This window comes from Chiloscyllium punctatum, chromosome 6 (assembly GCF_047496795.1).
Source record: "Chiloscyllium punctatum isolate Juve2018m chromosome 6, sChiPun1.3, whole genome shotgun sequence".
Taxonomy (NCBI): Eukaryota; Metazoa; Chordata; class Chondrichthyes; order Orectolobiformes; family Hemiscylliidae; genus Chiloscyllium; species Chiloscyllium punctatum.
In genome coordinates, this window is record NC_092744.1 from 3,093,481 (window position 1) to 3,105,770 (window position 12,290).

The 12,290-nt window shown below is 42.8% G+C and overlaps 1 protein-coding gene across 2 annotated transcripts in view; it reads left to right on the forward strand.

Moving 5' to 3' along the window:
- rhbdd1 (rhomboid domain containing 1) overlaps positions 1 to 5,721 on the forward strand; it is an 88,879-nt gene extending 83,158 nt beyond the window's left edge. For both annotated transcript variants that reach the window (XM_072571892.1, XM_072571893.1), the window contains exon 7: positions 3,490 to 5,721. In XM_072571892.1, the coding sequence (XP_072427993.1) occupies positions 3,490 to 3,590 (101 nt within the window). In that variant the 3' untranslated portion in view covers positions 3,591 to 5,721. The remainder of the gene's footprint in view (positions 1 to 3,489) is intronic.
- Positions 5,722 to 12,290: the final 6,569 nt, after the last annotated feature.

The window sequence follows — 12,290 nt, forward strand, 5'->3', positions numbered from 1 at the left end:
AATTGCCCACCTGTTCATCTAATAGTGTGGAGATTGTATTGGGGAGATCACCTCTTCCTTAGGGCAGCATGGTGGCTCAGTGTTAACACTGTCGCAAATTAGTGTCAGGGACTCCAGTTCGATTCCAGCCTCAAGCGACTGTCTGTGTGGAGTTGGCATGTTCTCCCAGTGTCTGTGTGGGTTTCCTCCGGGTACTCCAGTTTCCTCCCACAGTCCAAAGATGTGCAGGTTAGATGGATTGGCTGTGATAAATTGCCCGTAGTATTCACGGATGTGTAGGTTAGGTGCATTAGTCAGGGATAAAGGTAAAGTAGGAGAAAGTGAGGACTGCAGATGCTGGAGATCAGAGTTGAAAAATGTGTTGCTGGAAAAGCGCAGAAGGTCAGGAAGCATCCAAGGAACAGGAGAATCGACATGACGTTTCGGGCATAAGTCCTTCAGGAAGAAGGGCTTATGCCTGAAACGTCATGTCAATTCTCCTGCTCCTTGGATGCATAAAGGTAAAGTAGTAGGGTAGGGGAATGGGTAGGTAACTCTTTGGAGGGTTGGTGTGGACTTGGGCCAAATGGCCTGTTTCCACACTGTAGGGATTCTATGATCCCACTTACCACTATGTTGAAGGAGGATTACTCACTTCTCAGGAGAATGGAATTTTCTTTTATTTCGGGAGGAGAATTTTGAGTAATGAATCATAGATCTTGGACTTCAAGCCTTTAATAAGTAACTATTTGTTATTTCAGAATTCTGGTGTACTGTTGTCCCCACCCTTACATTTACAGACTATGTAACTTATGGAACCTAAATATTACTTTTTCCCAAAGTTTTGTCACTTTTAAAAAAGATATGTTAAGAGCTTGGATGGAGAGGAATTTAAATGTGTACAAGAAAATTTTCTGATCCAGTATGTGGATGTACCTACTAGAGAAGGTGCAAAACTTGACCTGCTTTTGGGAAATAAGGCAGGGCAGGTGACTGAGGTGTCAGTGGGGGAGCACTTTGGGGCCAGTGACCATAATTCTATTAGTTTTAAAATACTCTTCGAAAAGGATAGAACGAATCTAAAAGTTAAAGTTTTAAATTGGAGGAAGGCTAATTTTGATGGTATTAGACAAGAACTTTCAAAAGCTGATTGGGGGCAGATATTCACAGGTAAAGGACGGCTGGGAAGTGGGAAGCCTTCAGAAATGAGATAGCAAGAATCCAGAGAAAGTATATTCCTGTTAGGGTGAGAGGAAAGGCTGGTAGGTATAGGGAATGCTGAATGACTAGAGAAATTGAGGGTTTGGTCAAGAATAAGAAGGAAGTATTTGTCAGATAGAGACAGAGGAGTCAGTAGGAGTACACTTGAGAGAAATCAGGAGGGCTAAAAGGGGACATGAGAGAGCTTTGGCAAATAGGGTTAAGGGGAATCCAAAGGGTTTTTATGAATACATTAGGGACAAAAGGGTAACTAGGGAGAGATTAGGGCCCCTCCAAATCAGCAAGGCAGACTTTGTGTTATACTGCCGGAAATGGGGGAGATACTAAATGAGCATTTTACCTCTGTGTTTACTGTGGAGAAGGATATGGAAGCTCAAGAATGTGAGGAAATAAATCGCAACATCTTGAAAAATGTCCATATTACAGAGGAGAAGGTGCTGGAGTTAAAATGCACAAAGGTGGATAAATCCCCGGGACCTGATGAGATGTACCCTAGAATTCTGGGGAAGATGAGGAAGTGATTGCTGGGCTGAGAGTGTGGTGCTGGTGAAGGGCTTTTGACCAAAACGTTGATTCTCCTGCTCCTCAGGTGCTGCCTGACCTGCTATGCTTTTCCAGCACCACACTTTTGACACTGATCTCCAGCATCTGTCCTCACTTTCACCTAAGTGATTGCTGGGCCTTTTGCTGAGATATTTGTATCATCGATAGTCACAGGTGAGGTGCCAGAAGACTGGAGATTGGCTAACGAGGTGCCACTATTTAAGAAAGATGGTAAGGACAAGCCAGGGAACTATAGACTAGTGAGCCTGACATTGGTGGTGGGCAAGTTGTTGGAGGGAATCCTGAGGGACAGGATGTAACATGTATTTGGAAAGGCAAAGACTGGTTAGGGATAGTCAACATGGCTTTGTGCATGGGAAATCATGTCTCACAAACTTGATTGAGTCTTTTGAAGAAGTAACAAAGAGGATTGATGAGGGCAGAGTAGTAGATGTGATCTATTTGGACTTCAGTAAGGTGTTTGACATGGTTCCCCATGGGAGACTGTTTAGCAAGGTTAGATCTCATGGAATACAGGGAGAACTAGCCATTTGGATACAGAACTGGCTCGAAGGTAGAAGACAGAGGGTGGTGATGGAGAGTTGTTTTTCAGACTGGAGGCCTGTGACCAGTGGAGTGCCACAAGGATCGGTGCTGGGTCCACTACTTTTCATCATTTATATAAATGATTTGGGTGTGAACATAGGAGGAAATGTTAGTAAGTTTGCAGATGACACCAAAATTGGAGGTGTAGTGGACAGCGAAGAGGGTTACCTCAGATTAGAACAGGATCTTGGCCAGATGGGCCAATGGGCTGAGAAGTGGCAGATGGAGTTTAATTCAGATAAATGTGAGGTGCTGAATTTGGGAAAGCAAATCTTAGCAGGATTTATGCACTTAATGGTAAGGTCCTCAGGAGTGTTGCAGAACAAAGAGACCTTGGAGTGCAGGTTCATAGCTTCTTGAAAGTGGAGACACAGGTAGATAGGATAGTGAAGAAGGTGTTTTGGTATGCTTTCCTTTATTGGTCAGAGTATTGAGTACAGGAGCTGGGAGGTCATGGTGCGGCTGTACAGGACATTGGTAGGCCACTGTTAAAATATTGCATGCAATTCTGGAAAGATGTTGTGAAACTTGAAAGGGTTCAGAAAAGATTTACAAGGACATTGCCAGGGTTGGAGGATTTGAGTTACAGGGAGAGGCTGAACAGGCTAGGGTTCTTTTCCCTGGAGCATCGGAGGCTTATAGAGGTTTACAAAATTGAGGGGCATGGATAGGGTAAATAGACAAAGTCTTTTCCCTGGGGTCGGGGAGTCCAGAACTAGAGGACGTAGGTTTAGGGTGAGAGGGGAAAGATATAAAAGAGACCTAAGGGGCAACATTTTCACGCAGAGGGTGGTACGTGTAGGGAATGAGCTACCAGAGGATGTGGTGGAGGCTGGTACAATTGCAACATTTAAAAGGCATCTGGATGGGTATATGAATAGGAAGGGTTTGGAGGGATATGGGCCGGGTGCTGGCAGGTGGGACTAGATTGGGTTGGGATATTTGGTCAGCATGGAAGAGTTGAACCGAAGGGTCTGTTTCCATGCTGTACATCTCTATGACTCCACGACTGAATGTTTATGTGGTAGATGGCCTTTCCACTCTGGAAAGCTTTGGAATAAATATTCTGTATTTCAAACCTGAAGAAATCCTAATGATCGACAAACAGCGAGCTTACTTTCAACTTTGTTGTGTTTTCAGGAGCCCCTGGCCATGGCAGAAGACCATACCCCTTTGGGAACCAAGGGCAACTCAGTGAAGAGGAAATGAGGCAGAAAAGAATTTATCGATTTGCAAGATGATTATTGGCTCCATCTTTCCACCTGTCACTGGTATCCCATTATTGGGTTGCATATTGTCATTGTTTGCACAGTTCTTACACATTTTCATGTAAAATCCATTCTGCATTTTGCAATCAGGATTGCAGGTATCTGCTGTGTTTATTCCATGTACTTGCTTTACATATCATCATAGGACTCGTCTGAAGTTTACTTTACAATTTCTTCAAACGTTTTGAGTTTGGTTTGACACTGGTAGAATGTTGACCAGGAAGTGCAAAGTTGAAATCAAATCTTATCAATAGTGAAGCATGATTTACATCATAGTGGTTGTCTCTGGGAGAAGCAGCTGAACACTTTGTGCCATGACTGGGTTCAGCATTTAAGACTAGTTGCTAGGCTAACTGGTGGAGGTGAGCATCCTAGCTGCACTGAAACCATTGGATGAGTGAACTGAAATGGACCAAATGGTCTTCCTCAGCCAGAATTATTTTGTCTCTGATGTCACTTGTATTTGAAGGAATCATTGTATTATTTCCAACACGCCAGGCTAGATGGGAAGGCACAGGCCAAGGCATTGAGAGACATTTATTAGTGTTCTGATTCTCTGATGCATAACAGTTCACTGACAACACAGGTTCTCCATGAAATTTCCAATGTGCTGTCCCAACCTGGAGAGTAATGAAAGGCTTGTTTTTTTAATGGCAGTTTTACAATTTCTGTCAGAAATGTCTCGACTTTCACATGAAGAGTATTATATAAGTGCCGTGGTTATTTTGCTCAATTACTTTTTTAAGTTGGTAAGAAAAGGAATTTAAAAAGCCTTCAATATGGTAAAATAAATAACTAATTCTTATATGAAATGATTTTGTTTGTCTTTATTTGGAATTGTGTTGCTGCCACATTGTCTGCTCTTGAGTGGCAGGCTTCACTTCCTCCAATAGCAGTGATTCTATTTTCTTGGTTAATCTAGAATGAGGCACAGGTGGAGACCCACACCCTTTACAAAAGTAAATTTGACAAATCCCAAAATTAAATACCAAAAGGTTCAGCTAAGAGTACAGTGGAATGTTTTATTTGTGAACATTCTGTCTATGGTAGTTAGACTGCTTTAAAGTCAGCCATCTAACATGGCAACTGTGGCATTTAGCATGAATTACAACAAAAATCCTTTTCTTTGCCTTTACTGCATCAATGATGAAGTAGACTGCAGTGTGTAAAATCACAATCACGATAGAGGGTGATGCGGTGGTTGTGAGGAACATTGTAGTGTTGTTTGAAAACTAATCAAGAATAATTTGCCTGTTTAATGTATGGGTGGTTAAGGTGTGGGTGACTGACAATTACTGGTAACTAAGCACATGAAAAGTGAACCTATTTAGTTACATTGTTTGTATGAAAGGATTTCATCTTAGTCAACCACTGTTTTGAGACTTTGTCAATAAACCCAAGTCCAAAATCAAAATGTAATCACGAATTTCATGTTCATCATTCTGTAACCAGCTGAGTAAATGGAATGTGTGATTTGCTGTATTATTTAAAGTAATTTGGCATTTTAAAAAAAATATTCATCACTTGTATGCTGATGATTGTTTCGCTCCATAGATTATGTACAAACACTAAAATTATTTTCTCTATTGCTACTCTCCATTCATGTCAGAATTGGGTTTGAAAATATGAATCATGCATTTTTAGATCTGGTTACAATCACGAGAAACCAATTGATTTTAATTTTTCAAAGAGCCTTTTATGTGGGCAGGAAAAGTTCTCCAATTATCTTTTCAGTGTTATATGATGTGTGCCTTATGAATCCTAGCTTTTTGATTATTACACTTGCATTCAATAAACACTGTGCACTTATTAATATGACTTGCAAATGTAGGTCAGGGAAGAGAACAGTTCAAATGAAACTCATCCAAACTCAATGGAGCTGGAACACTACAGTCAGAGGGTTTCCTCCTCTGACCGCATCTGAGCAGGAAAATTACAGAGGCACTGCCAAGTTTCCTGATTTAGAAATGTCTTTCTTTTCAGTTTGTGATAATTGGATCCCAGAGCCTTAAAATGAGTTTGTAATATAACCAACGTTGGATAATTATGTCTCTTTTTTTGTATTTGGACAAAGAAAAATAAAATAATTATTCATCTTTGTTGAGCTATGCTGTCTTCATCTTGGTAAAATTGTTTTAACTTGTGTATAAAGAAGGTTTTGCTTTTAACATATTTCTTATCTTAAAACTATCACCAGATGCACTGGATGAAACAAAAATTTGCAACTCTTGCGATTCTTGATCGAGTCCAAAGTGATTGTTTGAGAACCACTTCTTTGCTACTACAGAGGAACCTCAATTATCCGAATAAAATAGGTGGACACTATTTCGTTCAGATAATTGATAATTCGGTTAATTGATTCAATGCTTCTCCTCTGGTGCTCTGAGTTTTCTGAAGTTTCTTTGTTCTTTGCCTGCCTTGCTCTCACTCTCTGTCTCAGGATTTGTATCTGAGCAGACACACAGTTGTGTGTAAGGGACCTGCAGCATTACTGAAGCCTCCCACCCTCAATCAGTTCAAAGGGATTGACACAGCGAGCACTTGCTGTGCCCACTCCCCATTCAGGAGACTAGGCAGCAGCACACCGTGCGCAAGCCCCCGCCTGGCCACACCCCTGCCTCCTGATAGCACAAGGGGAATCGCAACAGTAAGACTGGTGCTGCCTTTGGGGTGGGGGTGAGTTGCAAAATAGCATGCGCATTCACACCCAACCTTTTGACAGGTTCCACCTTTGCCCTATATAGGACAATGTCTGGGGAAGGGGTGGGGGGGTTCAAAGTACACCCCTGTGTAGAACTCCAGGGAAAGTGTGGGGAGAGAGAGAGCACACAGGCGGTCAGTCATTTCGAGATGGTGCCTGGGCTCCCATCAATGTCCAGGACTGTTCTTGGCAGTATTTCAGTAAGCAGAGTTCATTTTTAATTATTGTAAACAAAAGACACAATCCAGTGTTGGAAACACATCTTTGATGTAATGTTTCTATCGGGACTTTGAGATCTCCTTCGGATAATTGATATTCAGATAATTGAGGTTCCTCTGCGCACGATAGTTAATCTTTCCTGTGACCTTAGAGTCATACAGGTTTACAGCATGGAAACAGACCCTTCAGCTCAACTTGTCCATGTCACCCAGTTTTCACAATTAATCCAGTCCCATTTGCCTGCATTTGATCCACATCCCTCCATCCCTTTCCCATATATGTACCTGTCCAAATGTTTCTTAAATGACGAAATTGTACTTGCCATCAGCCCTACCTTTGGTAACTGCCGATACAATGACCCAGTATTTTATTGTTGTAAGGTTTAACCACTAGTATGGCTTAACTTCGCATTTGCCAATAGTTTTCTTCTGAAATCAGCAGTAACTTCTGGAGTCCACATGTCTAGTTAAATGTGGAATCCAGAAGTTGGTGTCAGTAATTCTACACTTAGGCGTAGGGTGCACTGTTGAAGTCCTTCAGATTGCAATTAATTAGAAATCATTGAACTGAGAAGACCTTCTCCTTTATATCTATAATATTGCAATAGGGAAGAAGAGAGCTATTGTTCTGTCACTGAGATGTATCTGAAGTTTTAATAGCAAGCTAAGTCCTAATTGTGACCCTTGAGCTCAGGGAAACAAATTTTACAGTTGCGGACTGGCAAATTTTGCTGTTCTTGCATTTTAAAAAATACATTTCAAATGCTTTTTGTTTGATATTTCAGTTTCTAACGTATAACCTAATTTCGGTCTCTAAGAATTGTAAAAAAGCAAAGATAACCCATGCATTTGTTTCTTTCGGGGTAGTAAAAATGTGATTGAATGCTCACTCTACTTGATGACATCACTGTTGCTGGATGCCTGGAGATCTTGATTTGGAGTCTGATTTGGTTAATATCAGGAAATCCAAGTTATAGAGATTATTGGGGTTTTTCTTCATGGTGAATGTGTTATAGACCAGGCCAGGCCAGACCCCCTCAAAATATTTTAAGAAGGTAGTCCAGAGCCTAACTTTTATTTTTATCAAACAGCAGGTATAATGTGGATATTGCAGCAGTGATGCTGCTGGTCAAACCATCACTCTGCTTCAAGCAAAACAATTTATTTACACAGACAAAAGGTAACCACATTTAGAAGAACAACTGTTTGAAAACCCATCCGACTCCAATGGTAAATTCAAACACAGCTTCTTACAGGCAGGAGAGATTTCAGAGAGAAAGTTCAGGCAAGATCTCTGTTGAAGCATAGAACCTCTTTTCACTGCAGCTGCTTCTCTAGGTCCCCAGCAGCTTCTGACTGCTGGCGAAAATTAGAAAAAAAAACCTAGAAAAAAATCGAAACTTCGGGCATAAGCCCTTCATCAAGTGTTTCGGGAATAAGCCCTTCCTGCTTATGTCCGAAATATCGATTCTCCTGCTACTCAGATGCTGCCTGACTTGCTGTGCTTTTCCAGCACCACACTCTCTACTCTAATCTGCAGTCCTCACTTTCTCCTAAAAGAAATCCTGAATTGTGAGAACTGGCCACTCCCCTTTCATTGTACAACTGTTTATAAAAAGAAAACCTAAAGGCTGCCTCTGATTATTGACTCAGGCAGTGACTGTTAGCCATTTCAGCACCACTGCCTTTACAATCCCCCTCAGGCAGACTGTCTTTACAACCCACTCCCCTCCCGCCCCCACAGCAGGGGCTGTTAGCCATATTAGCACCACTGCCTTTACAACCCCCCTCCCTTTGGGAAAAAAAACCAAGAACAACATAAAAGGGTAGCATCATCACAAAGGCCAGCACAGTCACTTTACTATTCACCACAAAGCTCAGGCCTATCGTTATTTTGACTTGCTAATGTCTTCTGTTTTGATTGGTCTGTCTCAGCACGTTTCCATATTTCATTAATTTAATGGAAGTTGTTGCTGTGAAAAGAGTAATTAGTGCAAGCGACCTGCCATTAGCACTGCCTCTATTGGGCTGGTATTTACAACTTGACTGTGATTTTAATACCTTCATAAAGTGAAGCACCAACATTGGACACAAATGAGTTAAAAGGCACCCAGAGTGGATGCTCAAACAGGGTGACAGTGCTATTGTACACACTGCCCAATCTGTCTTGCCGTTGAAAGAATTGGAACTGTTGTGATGATCAGAAAAACATAGTAATAGTTGAATTGACAAAGACAGATATTAAATCAGCTGGAAATGTATTTGACTATTTGTCTTGCAATTTCATATACGACGAACAAGGATTCTATTTTGACAGTGGCATCTCCCTTCATGTCTTCTCCATTGCAGTTTGAAGGGCTGTGTGGTCTTTTGTTAGCAGTTACGTGGGCGTAGAAATCTGGTGAAACTAAGGCCTGCCTTATGTTGTCATTACATTCCACAATAACTATGCTAACCATGTAACTTCAAAACTAGGTATACAAGTCTCTGCTTGTAAAACAACCTAAAATTATTACTTCAAACAGCATAATACTCTGCCTTTTATGGACTTGTTTCCCCACAGTGACTCATTCTTGTATTCTTTAGCATATTCTACAAACCATCTAACTTTTCTCTTTAAGGAAGCAATTACCAAACTATGATTAGCCCCTCTAACATGAGTCTGTGACTCAGAATTCTGATATGCTTATTTTCATCTTTTGCTATTACAATCTTGGGCAAAACCGACAGCTGCCTGCTCTATTTCAGGACACTCTTGAGATAGAGATGTCTTCCTCTGAAATCATGAGTCAGCTTTGGTTTTTGTTCTTTATTGGAGTTTGGAGTTGTGTCAGCACTGAAGCCACTTTTACTGATTGAAAACAGTCCTTTTTTTTAATACATTCCACCTGACCTGTGTCTCTACTTTAAAATGAGTTGTTTTTACCTCACTGTCAGTTGTCTAATCACCTCAGACATTTTTACCTTCAGCTAGTGTCAAAGTCAGCCATTAACTAAAATAGTTTTCCCAAAGGTGAGGGGTTGGTGGGGTGGGGGTAGCAGAGGTAGGTGGTGCTGTTTTCCCCAATGCCTGCCTATGCTTTGACTTGAAGGGGGTGAATAGGCTAAAACTTGATTCATGCATCGAACAGTACAGCACATGAACAGGCCCTTCGGCCCACAGCGTTGTGCTGAACATGACATCTAATTAGTGGGCGGCACGGTGGCTCAGTGATTAGCCAGAGAACACAGAATGTAGAAACATAGAAAAAATACAGCGCAGTACAGGCCCTTTGGCCCTCGATGTTGCGCCGATCCAAGCCCACCTAACCTACACTAGCCCATTATCCTCCATATGCCTATCCAATGCCCGTTTAAATGCCCATAAAGAGGGAGAGTCCACCACTGCTACTGGCAGGGCATTCCATGAACTCACGACTCGCTGAGTAAAGAATCTACCCCAAACATCTGTCCTATACCTACCACCCCTTAATTTAAGGCTATGCCCCCTCGTAATAGCTGACTCCATACGTGGAAAAAGGTTCTCATGGTCAACCCTATCTAAACCCCTGATCATCTTGTACACCTCTATCAAGTCACCCCTAAACCTTCTTTTCTCCAATGAAAGCAGCCCCAAGTGCCTCAGCCTTTCCTCATACGATCTTCCTACCATACCAGGCAACATCCTGGTAAACCTCCTCTGCACCCGTTCCAGTGCCTCCACATCCTTCCTATAGTATGAGGACCAAAACTGCGCACAATCCTCCAGATGTGGCCGCACCAGAGTCTTATACAACTGCAACATGACCTCAGGACTCCGGAACTCAATTCCTCTACCAATAAAAGCCAGTACGCCATATGCCATCTTCACCGCACTATTTGTCTGGGTGGCAACTTTCAGAGATCTGTGTACATGGACACCAAGATCCCTCTGCTCATCCACGCTACCAAGTATCCGACCATTAGCCCAGTACCCCATCTTTTTGTTACTCATACCAAAGTGAATCACCTCACACTTACCCCCATTGAACTCCATTTGCCACTTTTCTGCCCAGCTCTGCAGCTTATCTATATCCCGCTGTAACCTGACACATCCTTCCTCACTGTCCACCACTCCACCGACTTTCGTATCATCCGCAAACTTGCTCACCCAACCTTCTAGCCCCTTCTCCAGGTCATTTATAAAAATGACAAACAGCAATGGTCCCAAAACAGATCCTTGCGGAACACTGCAAGTAATTGCACTCCAAGATGAACCTTTACCATCAACTACTACCCTCTGTCTCCTTCCAGCCAGCCAATTCCTAATCCAAACCTCCAACTCACCCTCAATGCCATACCTCCATATTTTTTGCAGTAGCCTACCATGTGGAACCTTATCAAACGCCTTACTAAAATCCATATACACCACACCTACCGCTTTACCCTCGTCCACCTCCTTGGTCATCTTCTCAAAGAATTCAATAAGGTTTGTGAGGCACGACCTGCCCTTCACAAAACCATGCTGACTATCCTTGATCACATTATTAGATTAGATTAGATTACTTACAGTGTGGAAACAGGCCCTTCAGCCCAACAAGTCCACACCGCCCCACCGAAGCGCAACCCACACCATACCCCTACGTTTACCCCTTACCTAACACTACGGGCAACTTAGCATGGCCAATTCACCTGACCTGCACATCTTTGGACTGTGGGAGGAAACCGGAGCACCCGGAGGAAACCCACGCAGACACGGGGAGAACGTGCAAACTCCACACAGTCAGTCACAGGAGGTGGGAATTGAACCCGGGTCTCAGGCGCTGTGAGGCAGCAGTGCTAACCACTGTGCCACCGTGCCGCCCACCGTTCCTATCCAGATGTTCATAAATCCTGTCCCTTACAATTCTCTCTAAGACTTTGCCCACAACAGATGTGAGACTCACCGGCCTATAGTTACTTGGGTTATCCCTACTCCCCTTCTTGAACAAGGGAACCACATTTGCTATCCTCCAGTCTTTGGCACTATTCCTGTAGACAACGAGGACATAAAAATGGCCAATGGCTCTGCAATCTCCTCCCTTGCTTCCCAGAGAATCCTAGGATAAATGCCATCAGGCCCAGGGGACTTATCTATTTTCACCCTTTCCAGAATTTCCAACACCTCTTCCCTACATACCTCAAAGCCGTCCATTCTAATTAATTGTGACTCAGTATTCACATCGGCAACAATGTCCTGTTCCTGAGTGAATACTGATGAAAAGTATTCATTCAGTGTCTCCCCAATCTCTTCAGCCTCCACACGCAACTTCCCACTACTATCCTTGACTGGACCTATTCCTACCCTAGTCAGAGACCCGGGTTCAATTCCCGCCTCAGGCGACTGTCAGTGTGGAGTTTGCACATTCTCCCCATATCTGTATGGGTTTCCTCTGGGTGCTCCGGTTTCCTCCCACAGCCCAAAGATGTGCAGGTTAGGTGAATTAGCCGTGCTAAGTTGCCCGTAGTGTTAGGTGAAGGGGTAAATGTAGGGGAATGGGTCTGGGTGGGTTGCTCTTCGGCGGGTCGGTGTGGACTTGATGGGCTGAAGGGCCTGTTTCCACACTATAAGTAATCTTAACTAATCCATTCTGCCTGCCCTTGGTCCATTCCTTCTATATCCATGTGCTTATTTAAAAACCCCTTAACTACCCCCAATATATCTGCCTCTACCACCACCTCAGCAGCATGTTCCAGACTCCGACCACTCTTTGTGCAAAAAAACTTACTTCACAGATTTTCTTTGAACTTTCCTCT